Below are 15,884 nucleotides of genomic sequence, written 5' to 3' on the forward strand. Positions count from 1 at the left end.
ACCGTGGAAAAAAATGCCCATTTTTGGGGCCCAAAAACGGGGCCTTTCTCGGCCCGGTTCTGGGGCCATTTTCATTTTTGGGCCCCCGAAAAAGTTTTCGGCAGGTCCGGCGCCTTTGCAAAAATGCCATTTTGGGGCCCAAAACGGGCCATCTCGGGCCGGTCTGGGGACATTTCATTTTGGGCCCCGAAAAGTGTCCGCAGGTCCGCGCCTTTGCAAAAATGCCATTTTGGGCCCAAAACGGGCCATCTCGGCCGGTCTGGGGACATTTCATTTTTGGACCCCGAAAAGTGTCCGCAGGTCCGCGCCTTTGCAAAAATGCCATTTTGGGCCCAAAACGGGCCATCTCGGCCGGTCTGGGGACATTTCATTTTTGGACCCCGAAAAGTGTCCGCAGGTCCGCGCCTTTGCAAAAATGCCATTTTGGGCCCAAAACGGGCCATCTCGGCCGGTCTGGGGACATTTCATTTTTGGACCCCGAAAAGTGTCCGCAGGTCCGCGCCTTTGCAAAAATGCCATTTTGGGCCCAAAACGGGCCATCTCGGCCGGTCTGGGGACATTTCATTTTTGGACCCCGAAAAGTGTCCGCAGGTCCGCGCCTTTGCAAAAATGCCATTTTGGGCCCAAAACGGGCCATCTCGGCCGGTCTGGGGACATTTCATTTTTGGACCCCGAAAAGTGTCCGCAGGTCCGCGCCTTTGCAAAAATGCCATTTTGGGCCCAAAACGGGCCATCTCGGCCGGTCTGGGGACATTTCATTTTTGGACCCCGAAAAGTGTCGCAGGTCCGCGCCTTTGCAAGAATGCCATTTTAGGGCCCAAAAGCGGGCCATCTCGGCCGGTCTGGGGACATTTCATTTTTGGACCCCGAAAAGTGTCCGCAGGTCCGCGCCTTTGCAAAAATGCCATTTTGGGCCCAAAACGGGCCATCTCGGCCGGTCTGGGGACATTTCATTTTTGGACCCCGAAAAGTGTCCGCAGGTCCGCGCCTTTGCAAAAATGCCATTTTGGGCCCAAAACGGGCCATCTCGGCCGGTCTGGGGACATTTCATTTTTGGACCCCGAAAAGTGTCCGCAGGTCCGCGCCTTTGCAAAAATGCCATTTTGGGCCCAAAACGGGCCATCTCGGCCGGTCTGGGGACATTTCATTTTTGGACCCCGAAAAGTGTCCGCAGGTCCGCGCCTTTGCAAAAATGCCATTTTGGGCCCAAAACGGGCCATCTCGGCCGGTCTGGGGACATTTCATTTTTGGACCCCGAAAAGTGTCCGCAGGTCCGCGCCTTTGCAAAAATGCCATTTTGGGCCCAAAACGGGCCATCTCGGCCGGTCTGGGGACATTTCATTTTTGGACCCCGAAAAGTGAAGAGATTAGCGAGTATAGCACGGCGGTCTGGATACCAGGCTAATAGAACACACGATCTGGGTAATCAGGCGACGAAACGCTTTACCGTTATCGCGCGCACTCATACCAGGAAGTGTTCGCCGCACGATCAAATCTCCGACACCATAAAACGCTACGAACAACAAGCATTTGGAGAAGTATAAAAGATTATATGTTGCTAAAGCGATAGCCGAAAAATGTAGAGCCAAAACTATTGAGACAACCTCTGATTTGCGTCTTATTCTTAGGGACTATTTAGATATCTGGACACTTGAAATTCCGAACCGGTGTGACAGCGATCTCGTCCCCCGGCGTTTTCGCCCCCCTGTAGCGTTTCGCCCCTCCCCCCCCCGAGAGCAGCTGGTTACTACATATTACAGGTGCGCTACCTGGTACTATACTGCACCTGGGGAGTAACGTATATGGTGTGTTACCTGGTACCTATATGGCACCTTATTACCGTACCGTAAGATGTCATACCTCGAAAGTCGGTACTATATTGTTCGGTGCAAACATGACATTGAAATGAAAAAGACAAGTTTTGCAGCTGAGGTGGCATAAAAACAGTGCTACTGCGAACGTATAAATCAACACCGTCTATGGTACGGAATACGTCAGCTATATGTTTTCAATTTGTCACAGTGTTTTCTTTCTTGTGCTGGAAACATTTCCAAAGCACTAACTAAAACGCGTGAATAATAGTTTCTCATTATAAACACTATCTACGCGCAAGTTGATATAGCTGTTGCTAAATGCTACACAAAAACTGGTAAAGTACCAGTCTTAAGAAACACGGGTAAATGCATCAGTTCCTAAATACTAGAAAAACAGTCATTTTGAGGTGAAGATATCCCTTGGCCAGGTGCATATACCAAAATGTGCGTTATTCTAATTAATACCTAATATTTGCATAATCAATAAAGACATTACATAGTTCTTTTGTGGTCACTTCATGGTAGAGACTTCATACTCGAGATATATAGGTTGCTTGAGGACAGGCGAATACAATGAAATACATCTTACATCAAGACTCAGGTATATACAATAATGGGAATATAAGGGACCCAACCCTCCTTGTCTGAAACAAGTTCAACTATCTTATTACCATGTAATTAACTTAATATTGATACTATGAATGGAGTTATGTATCAAACTCGTGTACGTATATCATTCTGAAACTGCATTTTGTGATTTATACCAATCAACTTCTAAAATGTCATGTAAACCCGTTTTTTTGGGGGGGGGGGCGAAATCGCTAAAGGGGGGCGAGGTAGGGGGGCTAGATCACTAGCCGGGGGGGGCGAGATCGCTAGTGATTTCGCCCCGGGGGGGGCGAGATCGCTAGTGATTTCGCCCCTGGGGGGGCGAGATCACGGGGGGACGAGATCGCTGTCACACCGGAACCCTAATATCCATAGCAATGCTTTTTGTATGACGGATATAGGTTACCCCGCGGATAAAAGTGAACTGGTATTAAATTGAAAACATATAACTTTACTCCGACAGGATGGCAGTGGTTTCATCACACGTGACGTGCTGAAGGCAGGCATGGCGACACTCGGCATCAGCAATGATGACGCCACCATCATCGCCATCATGGAGATGGCTGACGCCAACAACGACGATAGGATTAGCGTCCAGGAGTTCCCTCTGCGTTTTTCACATAAAACAAAAATATGACCGAGAAAGACTACATCACAATCTATTTGGGGACATATCCAAGACCAGTTTAAATGTACAAAGCATTTCACATCGAGGATCTAATTCAAGACACGTTCAGCACTTGGCAAAACTATCACGTCACTTGAATGAACTGACTGGCAAAACAATAGATGTATAACTGGAAGAACCTGTTGACTCCTAGTATTCTCCAAGCAGAGGTTCGGCTAAAGCTGTTTTCGACGCTTTTTTTTAGTCTTTCTTTTATCCAAGGTGGAAGACATGAAGAAAGTAGCACAAAATAGAAAGCCCGGGATTAAATAATGATATTCTATTGCAAGATCATACCCGTGGGCTAATTGCAAAGTAAGACAGTGGTATACAGAACATGAACATGTCATATTATTACCTCCATGAAATGTCATGGAGGTTATATTTTACCCAGCGTTTGTGTGTGTGTGTGTGTCTGTCTGTCTGTCAACAAGATAACTCAAGAACGACTGGATGGATTGGTTTCATACTTGGTGTGTTGGTGGGGTGCGATGAAAGCTGGAAGTGATTAGATTTTGGGCCCCCTAGCGGCTTCCCTTGGTACTGCAGTGCAACTTCCGGTTTTGCTATCTCGTGTTCTGAACACGCTATGGTCACGATTTTTGAGTGTTAGATAGCTCTTGTGCTCAGGAATAAGTGACATAAGTTTTGGCTCCCTACCGACTAGGTTTGGGATAGCAGGGGCATTTTTGTCAAAAACTTCTGAAGAGGATAACTCAAGAAGGGAACAGCGGATTTTCATGATTTTTGGTATGTAGGTAACTTAGACAATGTTGTACAAGATAAGATACTAATTATGCAAAATAGGAGTAAATTTGCATAATTAATGAGAATATTGTATCATAGCAGTTTTTCAGTGTATCTCTTGTCCCGGACATGATATAGTCTTGACATTTGGGTGGTAGATAGCTTGCAGTGTCATGACAAAGTGGAGCAGATTTCAGCCCCCTAACATGTAATTTTGGAACTGCAGGGGCATTTTTGTCAAGACATTCCAAAGAGGATAACTGCAGAAAGGATTGACGGATTGGCATCATTTTAGGTATGCAGGTAGCCTAGGCAAAGGTGTTCATAATGATATACATGTTATGCATATGAGGACCTTATTTGCATAATTAATGAGGAAATTGTATAATACCATTATTAGCAATAACTGGACCTCAATGAATGTAACACTTATTAATTATGATAGATGGAATATAAGCAGATACCAAATATGGTAATGAGGAACTTATTTGCATAATTTATATAAAAATTGCAAAGCCGCTTTATATCTAATGATTGGAATTTTATATTGACATGTGTATGTTAGTCAATGATGAACAACACCACGCATAAATTATGTTAATGTGTTAGTCAATTGCATGAAATTTACAAAATCTCTAAATTTTCATGGAGGTATGAGGTCGCCGAACTCTAGTCTAAATCTATGTCTATCTAAACTATCTGAGTGGTTTGACTTCTTTTTCGTATGTAATGGGGAATGAACTGTCCAACATTTCTGTATCTAAGCGGGTTGAACGCATAATAAACGTCTAAAAACAAGGACCGAGACTGGAGAGTATCTGTTGATCTTGTGTGTTAAATTGCTTTTTATTTAATGATGGGGCCCCCGTAGGGGCTCACAAAAATTGCCATAGTGGACGGTATTTCACGTCCTCCAGGCGGGGTATTGGGAAAAGTTTTCAACTAGCAATAATCACGCCTCGGTTGGACCTCATCGGCTATGATATCGCCTCTGCGCAAAGCTATCGATGAAAGGTCGATTCTCTGCGCGGCACCGGGGACAACGACATTGTGATTGTGGTCAACTTCAGTAACCAAAACGATTTTACGCTATGTTTATATGTTAGGAAGGCTGGGACCTCTAACAATTTATCTATTATTATTAATTGAGAACCAACTTATTTATTAACTCATTTAGTCGTATACGCCTCAATGCCTATATCAATTAGATGTTACAATGATCAACTTGAACTCGTGTATATCAACTTCAAGGGTGAACCAAGCCTCATTATCATAAATTATGCGTTGGATGACAGCCAAGTACAGTAGCAGCGTCGGGTCAGAGGTCAATGCTATTTGAAGATAATTTCACCAAGGAGGTTATACATGAGATTTCGCGCACAAAATATGTACCGAGAATTCGAATTAATGGGAAGGCGCAACTAGTAACTTAGTAATGATAAGTGTTAAGTCGAAGTAAAGTTGAGTCTAAGCATGGGTAGGGTACTAGTAATATAGGAAGACAGTGAAAAATTAGTAGAATATGACATAATTTGCATGTGGTGTGCACCTGAATTTTCTTCTCCTGAAATTTAACCAAGAAGTTTAACTGTGGCGTACATGTTGGACTGATAATGGGCAATATCTTAACACATTGTACATTTTAAATATATTTGCAGTATATTACCAAGGTTAAAATACAGCCCGTTCTGATGTAATCGGCCAGGCCAACTTCCGTCTTGATTAGTCCAATCAACGGCCGAGACAATCAGTTGACCGGCCTCCGCCAATCAAAACACCGCACACTGTAATTTCAATTACTTCCAATCCATATATAATCGGCGTCTCCTTTCTGTTCCTATCAACTTTCTTGGTGGCCCCAGAACTGTCATCAAGACAACATGAGGTTGTCCTTACCTCCGTCTGCAGATGGCGCGTTCCATGCGATGAACTTAATTACATTCTTATATCTTCAAAATCAACTACATTTGTTTTTAAGTGGGTACGTATTTAAATGAACTGTGCGTAAGGCTCCTCCAGGGTATTTGTCACCTGATTTTGTATATTTCTACATTTAAAAAAATCTCAATTTACAGAACGGGGCAAAGTGGGGAAACTTCATAATGGCTTACAACCTTTTATTACTGTAAATAACTTTTTGGTACATTTTAGTCATTGTACATGGTGTTAGATTTAGTGACAACACTGCAGTTTCCAATAAAAAACTCATTTGGGCTTCATACACAAATACGTCGAACTTCGTCAAAGTGACCGCAAGGGAAAATTATCACAACTTCGCAAAGTTGGTACAGTTTCCCACTGCAAACTGGGTTCAAAGCAAATGAAGATGCATTTCAACTGGCCCAAACTGGATTGACCGCTTCGTCAGTCCTGACAATGTGTACGTGTCGACCCCGCCTTCTTTTCCAGACAGTCGCTGTGAATTATCGGCATTATCAACACGTCTGGCGCGGACTTTCTCCGGTAAAGGTGAGTTTGTTTCGCAAATGGTTACATTTCACCACAATTTCCAGCTCTAGGGTCAAGTTAAATGCCTAAAAAAGCCAGGGGAGGTTGTAGATTTGTCTTTGAATTTTATTATAGGATAGCCGTGCTTAGACTTTTGAGGATCGGCTATGTGACGGCTTGTACTTTGGCAGAGCACTTGTGACTTGCCATCGCAAATTCCTGAAGCCTGTGTGTTAGGATATTCAATGTTTTAATTGTCTTTTTAATTGCCTTCCGGAACTTTTCGGGGGCCAAAAATAAAATTTGCCCACATCGCCCAAAATGGCCCGTTTCGGGCCGGAAATGACAAATTTCAACAGGTCCGGACCTTCCGAAACTTTTTGGGGGCCAAAAATGAACTTTGCCCACATCGCCCAAAATGGCACGTTTCGGGCCCGAAATGACAAATTTCGACAGGTCCGGACCTTCCGCAACTTTTCGGGGGCCAAAAATGAAATTTGCCCACATCGCCCAAAATGGCCCGTTTCGGGCCCGAAATGACAAATTTCGACAGGTCCGGACCTTCCGCAACTTTTTGGGGCCCAAAAATGAAATTTGCCCACATCGCCCAAAATAGCCCGTTTCGGGCCCGAAATGACAAATTTCGACAGGTCCGGACCGGACCTTCCGGAACTTTTCGGGGCCCAAAAATCAAATCTCCCACAAATCGCTCAAATGGCCCGTTTTGGGCCCGAAATGACAAATTTCCTAAGGCGCGGACCTTCCGACACTTTTCGGGGCCAAAAAATCAAATCTCCCCAAAATCGCTCAAATGGCCCGTTATATTTGTTTGTAATGTGTAAAGTGCACAACACCAGTACCCCGCTGCCTGATGCACTGCATTGTATTGTATTGCTTCAATCCAATTAGATAAAGAATCTATCTGTCCTGGAGACGCCACAACAGACAAGACAGAATTCGGACAGGAGATGGCTTGTGTACAGAAATGCTTGACAGCGTTTTCCATCTGCCCTTGTCAAGACTGTCTCTGTCCTTTAGGCTACATTGTAGCTTGTGTAATGTCATCCCCGTTATCCTTCAAATTTTCCAGTGCGTTCATTCCTGACACGTCCAATTACATACGGACTGCAGCCGTTAGGACCTCATCATGTGGGTGCGCGCACACATATACTCACGCACACACACACAATCTCTCTCCCTCACGCACACACACACACACACACACACACGCACGCACATTCATACGCACGCACGCACGCACACACACACACACACACACACACACACGCACACACATATACACGCACGCACGCACACATTCATACGCTTGCACACGCACAGACACACACGCACAGACACACACACACACCAAAAGCAACCCTCATGTTGAGAACGGCCAGTGAGTTTTATTTGTTTTCATTTTGATGAACATTTATTGCAGTTAATTGCCATATGAGACGTTAATTACTGTGTGGTGGCGACTTTAACAAACCGCCAAAGGCCTGTCGCCGGAAGCCAGTGCTGTATCCCTCAGAGGCGCTAGGCGGCTGCTTGATCGACCGCGAAGGTGTGCTCAGAAAACGATGACGGACTCCCTCGAGACAGCGGGCCCTGCGCCTGACTGGAGTGAGGTGGTGACGCGGTCAACCACGAGCTCCTGTGCCCCGGGTACGCGTAGGGTACACTCTGAGATGGCACCTGCGCACTGCACCTGAGGGAAGCAGAGCAATTCAATCATTAGTTAGGGAGCCGGAGGTAAAAAGCGGTGGAGAAGGAGAGATGGGCACCGTCTTCTAAGACCGTGCCGTAGACACGGTGGATAATAACCCATTGCCCATGCGGTCTCAAAAAGACTATAGGACATTCACCTTACGATATAGTAAGAAACTGTATGGTAACTGTAATCGTGACTTATGGCACATATAATATAAATATATACATATCATGCACATTTTCTTACCACTTAAAATATAGACATACAGTCAGTGGTCTACTTTAAAACAAAAGACTATGCCTTACTTCATTTTGGTACCCGTCTGTCCCGACTATCTTCATGGTGGCCACGGTGGTGACGTCGGTGCAGGTGAACCGCGCATGCCCGACGTAGCTCTGACCAGGTAAGGGGTCTCGCGGGTTGAAGTCCACAGAGGAGATCACGTGACCGCTGCCGGATGAGATGCTGAAGGCGGGAATTGTTTGGTTGACGTTTCCTGGAGACACGATCTTTCCTGGGACGGAAACCTCCTCCCCACTCGGGAACACAGCCTTCGGGACAACAAGCACCGGCTCCGGCGTAAACGAGTCGACGGTCGTTGTCACCTAGTTGATGTTTAAAAAAATGAAATGATTAAAAAATGTTGGGAAAGAATTAGATAAAAGTTGGCATGAAATGACAGGTAAAGCAAGGGTGTGTTGCGCAGCTCACGCAGGGGTAATAGGAAAAGGAAAAAGGAAAGTGATCTCGATCCAGTTTTAGCTAGTCTTCCACTGGTGGTAACAGAGAGGACAGACGCTATGTACAGTATTTACAGGTTCATTGTACCAGGGAAATTCCTCTAGCTCTTTTTGACAATCGCAATGAACAGTGGACCACGGTTTAACGTCCCGTCATAAACTGCAACCTTTTCCGGTAGCGTGCATGTCGGGTGAGCGACACAGCCAGCTCGGATCCGAAATCGGCTTCTTGTTCCAGAGGCAGGACCACTATCAACCACAGGACTACGCACGCGTTTCCGTCCCAGGTGTATCTAGAGGTCCATAAGAAAACTTGTCTATCATTTTGCAGACACCAGCCCACATACCAACTACTAACGTTAGTAGCGCGCTACGGGTGCATTGTGCAGCTAAAACGAGGGGTGGGGCAGCTAAAGCAGAGGTGTCGCTGGGATCGACAGAGGTGTGGTAATCTCCAAGTAGATCTACCGGTGACAGGTAGGCAGCATTCATGGAGTCCCCAACCTCGTCATACACGGTAAAATCAGAAGAAATATTGATCCGTCTAGTGCTGTCTTATATTGTATAGACAGTAATGCAACAAGTTCAAGATCAAAAACCTTTTGACAGAGATCAGACGATGCGTCCTGCTCCGCTGCATTGAAGCCAATGGCGTCACAGAACGTCTGCACGGCGCCGAAGCCGCCCGAGCAGGCGGCCAGCACGAGAGCACTTTCCGCGCCTGCAGAAATAGATTGTACATATGTTGATCGTAGCAATAGTTAAAACATGGTGTATCTGGAGGCCCATAAGAAAACTTGTCTTCATTTTGCAAACATTAGCCCACATACCAACTACATGTATCATAAAATCCATTCCCAAGTTATACTGTCTGTCAGTTTGACAGATGTGTCACCTAAATGTTGCTACCTTAAGGTGGTATATCACTGCACTTGGGGCACCGGTGCGGCACTGCGGGGTTCGAAAGATTACTCCACAATTTCATAACTAAAGAACACATTTTTCTTACGTTTTGCGTATTTGTTGTCACAGTTTTACGTATTAACCAATATCTAAATTATTTCAAAGACTCGGCGAAAATAACGCAACGGTGAAAGAACCCCGCAGTGCCGCACCGGTGCCCTAGGTGCAGTGAGATACCACCTTTAGACAGCGACAGATATTTAGAAATCGGACCCCAACATAGACTCGAACAGATCCCGTTGTCCCTGACCTGACTGAGTCGTGAGGAACTGCGCGGCGTCGGCGACCTCGTTACAGATGGTTCCGTCCACCGCAGGCCTGACGTTCAGCGATGCAGCGCACACGCCACCTACCACCTGACTGACGCTGTCGCACACGGTCTGGGCCGCCTCCGGAGAGGAGTCCGCCGGGCTGGCCGGGACGACGATCTCGAACTTTCCAGCGTCTCCTGTCGGGACAACACGGTACTCCACGTCCGGGTGCAAGGACGAGATGTCGGTAGCCAGTAGTGGCGTGATATTGGACACTGTAAAATAAGGGGCATTTCATAACTCAACAGATTAGTTAACAAAAGGCTGAGAATGCAATTCACATAACTCATTTCAAGTACCTACACTGGCAATACATTAAGATTTGATTCCTATGAATAAAGTCTACAATAGGGACTCATTTTAATTAGTCTCTCCATTGGGTATTTGCCATCAGTTGATACAATCTTTAAAAAGATGTATAGGTATAAGTGCTCAGTGTTACATGTATGCGTCAAAGCTGACCAAAAAACTAGCCACAGACAGAGCTAGAGACACACACGCACGCACGCACATAATGAAATAGACCTGGTCAGAATCGACAACAAACTACATACTTTTGTAGCCGAATGCCTTGACAGTCGCGTCGTCTGCTGGCCGGCCACACCTAGTTACCATGACAGGCAGCCTCAGACTCTGCATCGCCATGGCGTTAGCCGACTCCGAGGAAGGTGCGTTCATGTCCCCTGTAGTCTGGCCTTCTTCAGTACTCATCGGTCCAGTTTGTGCAGAATCTGCTCCGTTATTGAAAGACGAGTGGTCGGTTGTTGGGGACTCAAACACCGTGGCTGTTCCGTGCACCTCTGACAAGGTTGGTCCGGTCGGCATGTCGCTTGGCTCCAGGTCGACCTAAAAGTATAGTAAGTGTATTCTGAGTCAACCACCTGTTACACCTTCAAGACCTTCCAACCACTTTTCTCCCAACCGGTTCCAACCATGATCTGAAGCGAGGGTTTGGAGGACATGGTCGGCTTTGTGAGAGACTAGATTTAGGTACTAAAATTTCAACACTGAAGTAACATTATGAATTTTCACTACAGCTACATGGAGGCACCTTACCTGCACATTGAGCTCAAAACTAGAGTTCTGTGCCGAAGCGGTGACGTAGACTTTGTCATCAGTCCACGTAAAGGTCATGGAGACGCCCGATGACGTCACCACGGTGTCGACCAGGGCGCTGTCCGGGGAGAAGCCGACAGTGGTCTCGTCTCCGCCGGGTGTGGTCTGCGTAAGGGACTCCATTGAGGTTGCCGCTCCTTCCTCTGTCTTGTCTCCTTGAGCCTATTAGTCCGTACATGAAAGAGAGTTTAATTCTCTCTTCTTAATTTGACTATGGTAATTGTAATTAGATATGAAGGTGTGGAATAATGAAGTAACTCCATCTATGATCATGAAAGAGAGGCAAAGGCTCTAAGTAAACCAGGGGTAGACTGTATTTCGTTGTGTTTCTTCCAAAGATCCCGTTCATATGATTGACACCTGACGTCATCAGCCATCACAAACAGTTTAGGGCATAATGAAAAATGTTCACCCCCATTTTGAATCAATACCGGCTGTGGTAGCAGCAAGGAATGAGAGCAATTGAATGATTGTTAACGTGTTTGTATTTGTGTATTTGTTTGCGTGCTTGTTTCTGTTCTTACTTGTATGACGTTGCCGTCGTCGGTGGCCACCTCCACCAGAAGGGGGTCATCAGGGTTCACAAAGGTGGACACACCGAGGATACCTGCGTGGGGAAAGAAAACAGCCTTGTCAATACCACAAAAACGTGCAGCTACTTTCTGTACATATTCATTTCAAAGTTTTCTAGAATGACATACTGTTACCTATTGAAAACTTGTCTTAGAAATAGACTATAGCCGCTTCCAACACATATTGCATATTGAGACAAACGAAGGACACTTTCAAAGTATCAACTTTCACAGTTTATAAATATCATCACACACCGAATGGGCTGGGTCCACATCCGGGCACGTCCTGGGGCCATTCGCAATTCTGGGTCACCTGACTGAAGGCTAGCCAACCAGCGGGCCCACAGGACTGGTGCACCGGCGACTGGTACCCGTCCACACACGTGTAGTACATGTGACAGACGCTAGGGTCGGGGTAACTACCCTGGCTTCGTCCGTCACACGAAACTGCAAAGTCAAGAATATAAGGCCAAGATAAGATATTACTAGTTTTCCCCAAGAATTATTTACCGCACCGTCCCGAGCTTGCAAGCCAAACACAAGACAACCATACACATCAAATTTTGTTGTCTTCATAATGTAGCTACATGTACATGCGCTTAGAAATGAGTACTAACCAAAAAGAACCCAATGCTGCCAAGATAAGATATTACTAGTTTTCCCCAAGAATTATTTACCGCACCGTCCCGAGCTTGCAAGCCAAACACAAGACAACCATACACATCAAATTTTGTTGTCTTCATAATGTAGCTACATGTACATGCGCTTAGAAATGAGTACTAACCAAAAAGAACCCAATGCTGCCTTCAAAAGAACGTAACATGTGAAAATACTCACAGTCTTTACAGGAAGGACCAGTCCACCCGGACGGGCACTGGGAGACTTCAGCTATGGAAAACAACGCCGACGTTTATTATGACTACTGCAATCGTAAAATTGCGTTTTATCAAATGGTTTCATAGCTCTCTCTCTCTCTCTCTCATACGCACAGACACACACACACACACACGCACACGCACACTCACACATACAGAGAACACTAATATCTTACCCCGTGGACAAGGCAAGACTGACAGAAGAAACCCCAGGCATAGTGCGGCTGCGTTTCTGCAAGGAACATGATATGATAACTAATGAGGAGCGTATATCAAAGTTCAAATTCAACCTATACCACTGGATAAGTTTTCTCAGGAATAACAGATTCTGAAGCGTTTCAGATGTCACTACATGCATGCTGGACGGTGCCTGGAACGCCTGCTTTTTTCTCAGGAACGCTTGTACAGATGTAATTTGAAGATATTATATCAAATGCAAGATGCGATGCGTTTTAGGAACATCAAAACCGAGACATGGAAATCTAAAAGAGATGTAAAAAAATTCGAAAATTTACGACTTACCCGCCCATGATAGAAGAATGACGATCTGACCGCACACGGTAGAGTGTTGAATATGTCCTATGACTCTGAATATGAGTACAGTTGCCTTTTATGCAGACAGGCGCTACAAAAATAACGCAAATGAAATGCCAAATGTAATAGGAAAAGTACTGTGCAAACTTCGAAAGGTGCGAAAACACTTTTTACTTTACTTCCTCATGCGTGGGCGATTTTGGAACAAAATATGTTGAAAAGACGTCCAAATGATTTTTAAGAGTAGTACAAATTTAAACGCGGACGTTAAAGTTTACTGAACTCTTTTTCCTTGACATTCAATAAATGTGGACCACACGTTTGAGAGCAAGTAGATGACAGTGTATGACTGAACAAACTATATGCGATAAAACTATTTTAACTAGGAACATTTCCTCATCAGTATCACAGTTTGTATATGTGGAGTGGTCTTTCCTTATTACATTTCGTACGGAGTAACGGTGGAATTTTTAATCTATTAGGCCACGTTGATTTGATTATATGGATGACATCCGCGCTCGCACCAATTTTCGGCCATTTCCACACAAAAAAAAAGTTTTCAAGCAGCTGTAAAATAAGCACAAATATTCCGTAGATTGAAAAAAAAGTATCAGATGACAGATAACTAATGCCAAAATGAATCTTAAGTCAAAGAATAAGATGTGAAAGGACAGAAAGGAAAAAAAAATCTATTGTTGGTTGGGGGAGGTACCAGCACAGAAAATTCAGGTCCAGAGGATCATTTCCAGGTCCGGACATGAACCTGGACCTGATTGTCTGTGGAAACTTGAGAACTGGCAATACTCAAAACAATGGTAGTTGGTCAATTTTGCTACAAAGGATTATTGGACTCCCACTGCATTTTAAAATCCCATCTCCATGTAATAAAGGCTAACTGTCTCTGTACCTTTGACTGTAGAAACTTGGTGCAATTGACTATAAACTCTACTTGACTTCGCTCTTATTGTCTTCTTGGCCCCCCAGTTAGACCCCAAATGGCTGCCGACATAGTGTGTCCATTTTGTAATTGGCGAAACCTGTTCCTCTGTTTTTTTTTCAGGTCTGTTTTTTCGGATCGGTCCAAGAAGAAAAAAATGTTTTGCACCCGTATGATGTACTGGTCCCGACACCTAACTGTTGGTATACTACCATACTATGTGTGTTTAGTCCTATGTTCAACCTTCCTGGCCACTTTGATTTCATACTGAAGGCAATTTTTTTTTTTGTCAAACTTTTTTTTATTCGCTCGCATCAGTTTTGGAGTTCCCGGAGGATGTCATCCATATAATCAAATCAACGTGGCCTTATGTACGAAAGAAGTGACATAATTATAACAGGTGCTCCATTGCCGGCACGTACAATGTGCTGACACCTGTAGCAATATTGCAAATGGTAGCTTATAAGACCACGGTTTGGGTCAAAAATTCGTTTGATAAGTATGTATGAATTGAGATACGAACGGTCACCTAGCGAAAGCATTATGAAAGTGCATACATGTATATAAGCATGTACCATGTGATCCTGAATCACCCAGCATCCTTATTGTTGTTGCATATTTATTTTCTCATACTATAGGCCAATGACAGAAACTCCATTATGTTGTCTTTTTTTCCAAAATGGATGATTGCATTTCTTTCTTACCGCTTCGGGTACCCCGGCAGATGTTGATAGGGAAATGTAACATTTAATGCCTAATCACCCTGTGCAAGACAAGGCTCATTGGCATTTACGACACGTTTCATCTTCCGAAACAAATCTCAAATTTCAACGCAAATCCGTCAGTCGTGGATGTGAGGAAGTCAAATTCTGAGACCAAACACTGTAAAGTGGAAATGTTCGGGCTGGTTTTACGTTCATGGTTTTCACGGTGACATCTTCACCACCCCGAAAATTTTGTACTGTCATATTTCCACATACTCCTTGTCCTTTAACCGCGAATCTTGACCACCTCGAACAATCCTCCTACTGCCAAATTAAATCCCCGCCTTTATAACAGTAAACAGAGTCCAGTGGCTGGCGAATGACGTCACACAAACAACCACAAGTGCCCGGCCGCGATATGCGGTAAAAGCCACATGCCAGAGACATGAGAGCTGCGACATGTTATCTTGAAGTACTGCATGGTTGGGCTAAAGATTTATACATGTATGCACGCTTATCTCATCAGCCCCTCGCCCACGTGACCGTACATGGCTCCAAAATGCCATTGCCGTGGTAATGAGATTAAAGCCTCTCGTCGTTACAAATGCGATTCCAAATGGCATTGAAAGTCCCGGAAAACGCGCGCGCCGGAATTTACGACACAGATCTGACTATCCTGGCGTCATATTTCGTCTGCAGTGCTTTCCGTGGAAGGCAATGGGGCGACGTGTGGAATAACGCAGCGTGAAATAGCGCAGCGAAGACTGCTCACATCATGTGCCATTTCTCTTGGGTTGATGGTATTTCCATATCCCAGCGACTGGAGCAATTGCCATGCAACTGTATCCTCTCTTGTAGCGGTAATGGCGCGGAGAAAATTACACATCGTCATGACTTTTCCCGGCCGTTATTTCCATGTGAATAGAGGCATTAACTCCCTCTGGTAGGGTAGCAACATATGAGACACTTTCTTTTTCTACCATGTTTGGCATCACAGCCATCCCACTCACACGTATCGGACATCCCGGTTAAATATTAATTCGGATTACCGTGTTTACCGATCAATAGACGTTTTAGGAACATAATCAGCCGTCGGGCTGACCTGCCGTCTTCTCTCTCCTTTGTAGTTGAAT

The 15,884-nt window shown here is 44.9% G+C and overlaps 1 protein-coding gene and 1 non-coding gene across 3 annotated transcripts; both read right to left on the bottom strand.

Moving 5' to 3' along the window:
• Positions 1 to 4,699: 4,699 nt before the first annotated feature.
• Positions 4,700 to 4,840, bottom strand: LOC118431197. The gene has a single exon (XR_004832947.1). It is a non-coding gene; the product is annotated as a U4 spliceosomal RNA (small nuclear RNA).
• Positions 4,841 to 7,684: 2,844 nt separating this feature from the next.
• LOC118431141 lies at positions 7,685 to 13,222 on the bottom strand. Of its 2 annotated transcripts, XM_035842257.1 has the most exons (11): positions 13,099 to 13,221; positions 12,753 to 12,808; positions 12,539 to 12,589; positions 11,957 to 12,148; positions 11,654 to 11,736; positions 11,070 to 11,291; positions 10,568 to 10,859; positions 9,953 to 10,228; positions 9,339 to 9,460; positions 8,305 to 8,604; positions 7,685 to 7,996 (listed from the first exon to the last, which is right to left on the bottom strand). In XM_035842257.1, the coding sequence occupies exons 1-11, from the start codon at positions 13,104 to 13,106 to the stop codon at positions 7,859 to 7,861; spliced, it is 1,740 nt and encodes a 579-aa protein (XP_035698150.1). In that variant the 5' UTR covers positions 13,107 to 13,221; the 3' UTR covers positions 7,685 to 7,858. The 2 variants fall into 2 exon arrangements, with proteins under 2 accessions (XP_035698150.1, XP_035698151.1); XM_035842258.1 differs by lacking the exon at positions 12,539 to 12,589 and having other exon boundaries at positions 13,099 to 13,222.
• Positions 13,223 to 15,884: the final 2,662 nt, after the last annotated feature.

This window comes from Branchiostoma floridae, chromosome 14 (assembly GCF_000003815.2).
Source record: "Branchiostoma floridae strain S238N-H82 chromosome 14, Bfl_VNyyK, whole genome shotgun sequence".
NCBI classification, from domain to species: domain Eukaryota; kingdom Metazoa; phylum Chordata; class Leptocardii; order Amphioxiformes; family Branchiostomatidae; genus Branchiostoma; species Branchiostoma floridae.

Bases quoted from the DNA above. Each gene is read 5' to 3' on its own strand.
- LOC118431141 (XM_035842257.1), bottom strand. The intron at 10,860-11,069 runs GTAAGGTGCCTC...CTATACTTTTAG, and splicing joins GTTTTGAGCTCAATGTGCAG to GTCGACCTGGAGCCAAGCGA. The intron at 10,229-10,567 runs GTATGTAGTTTG...CTTATTTTACAG, and splicing joins CAAGGCATTCGGCTACAAAA to TGTCCAATATCACGCCACTA.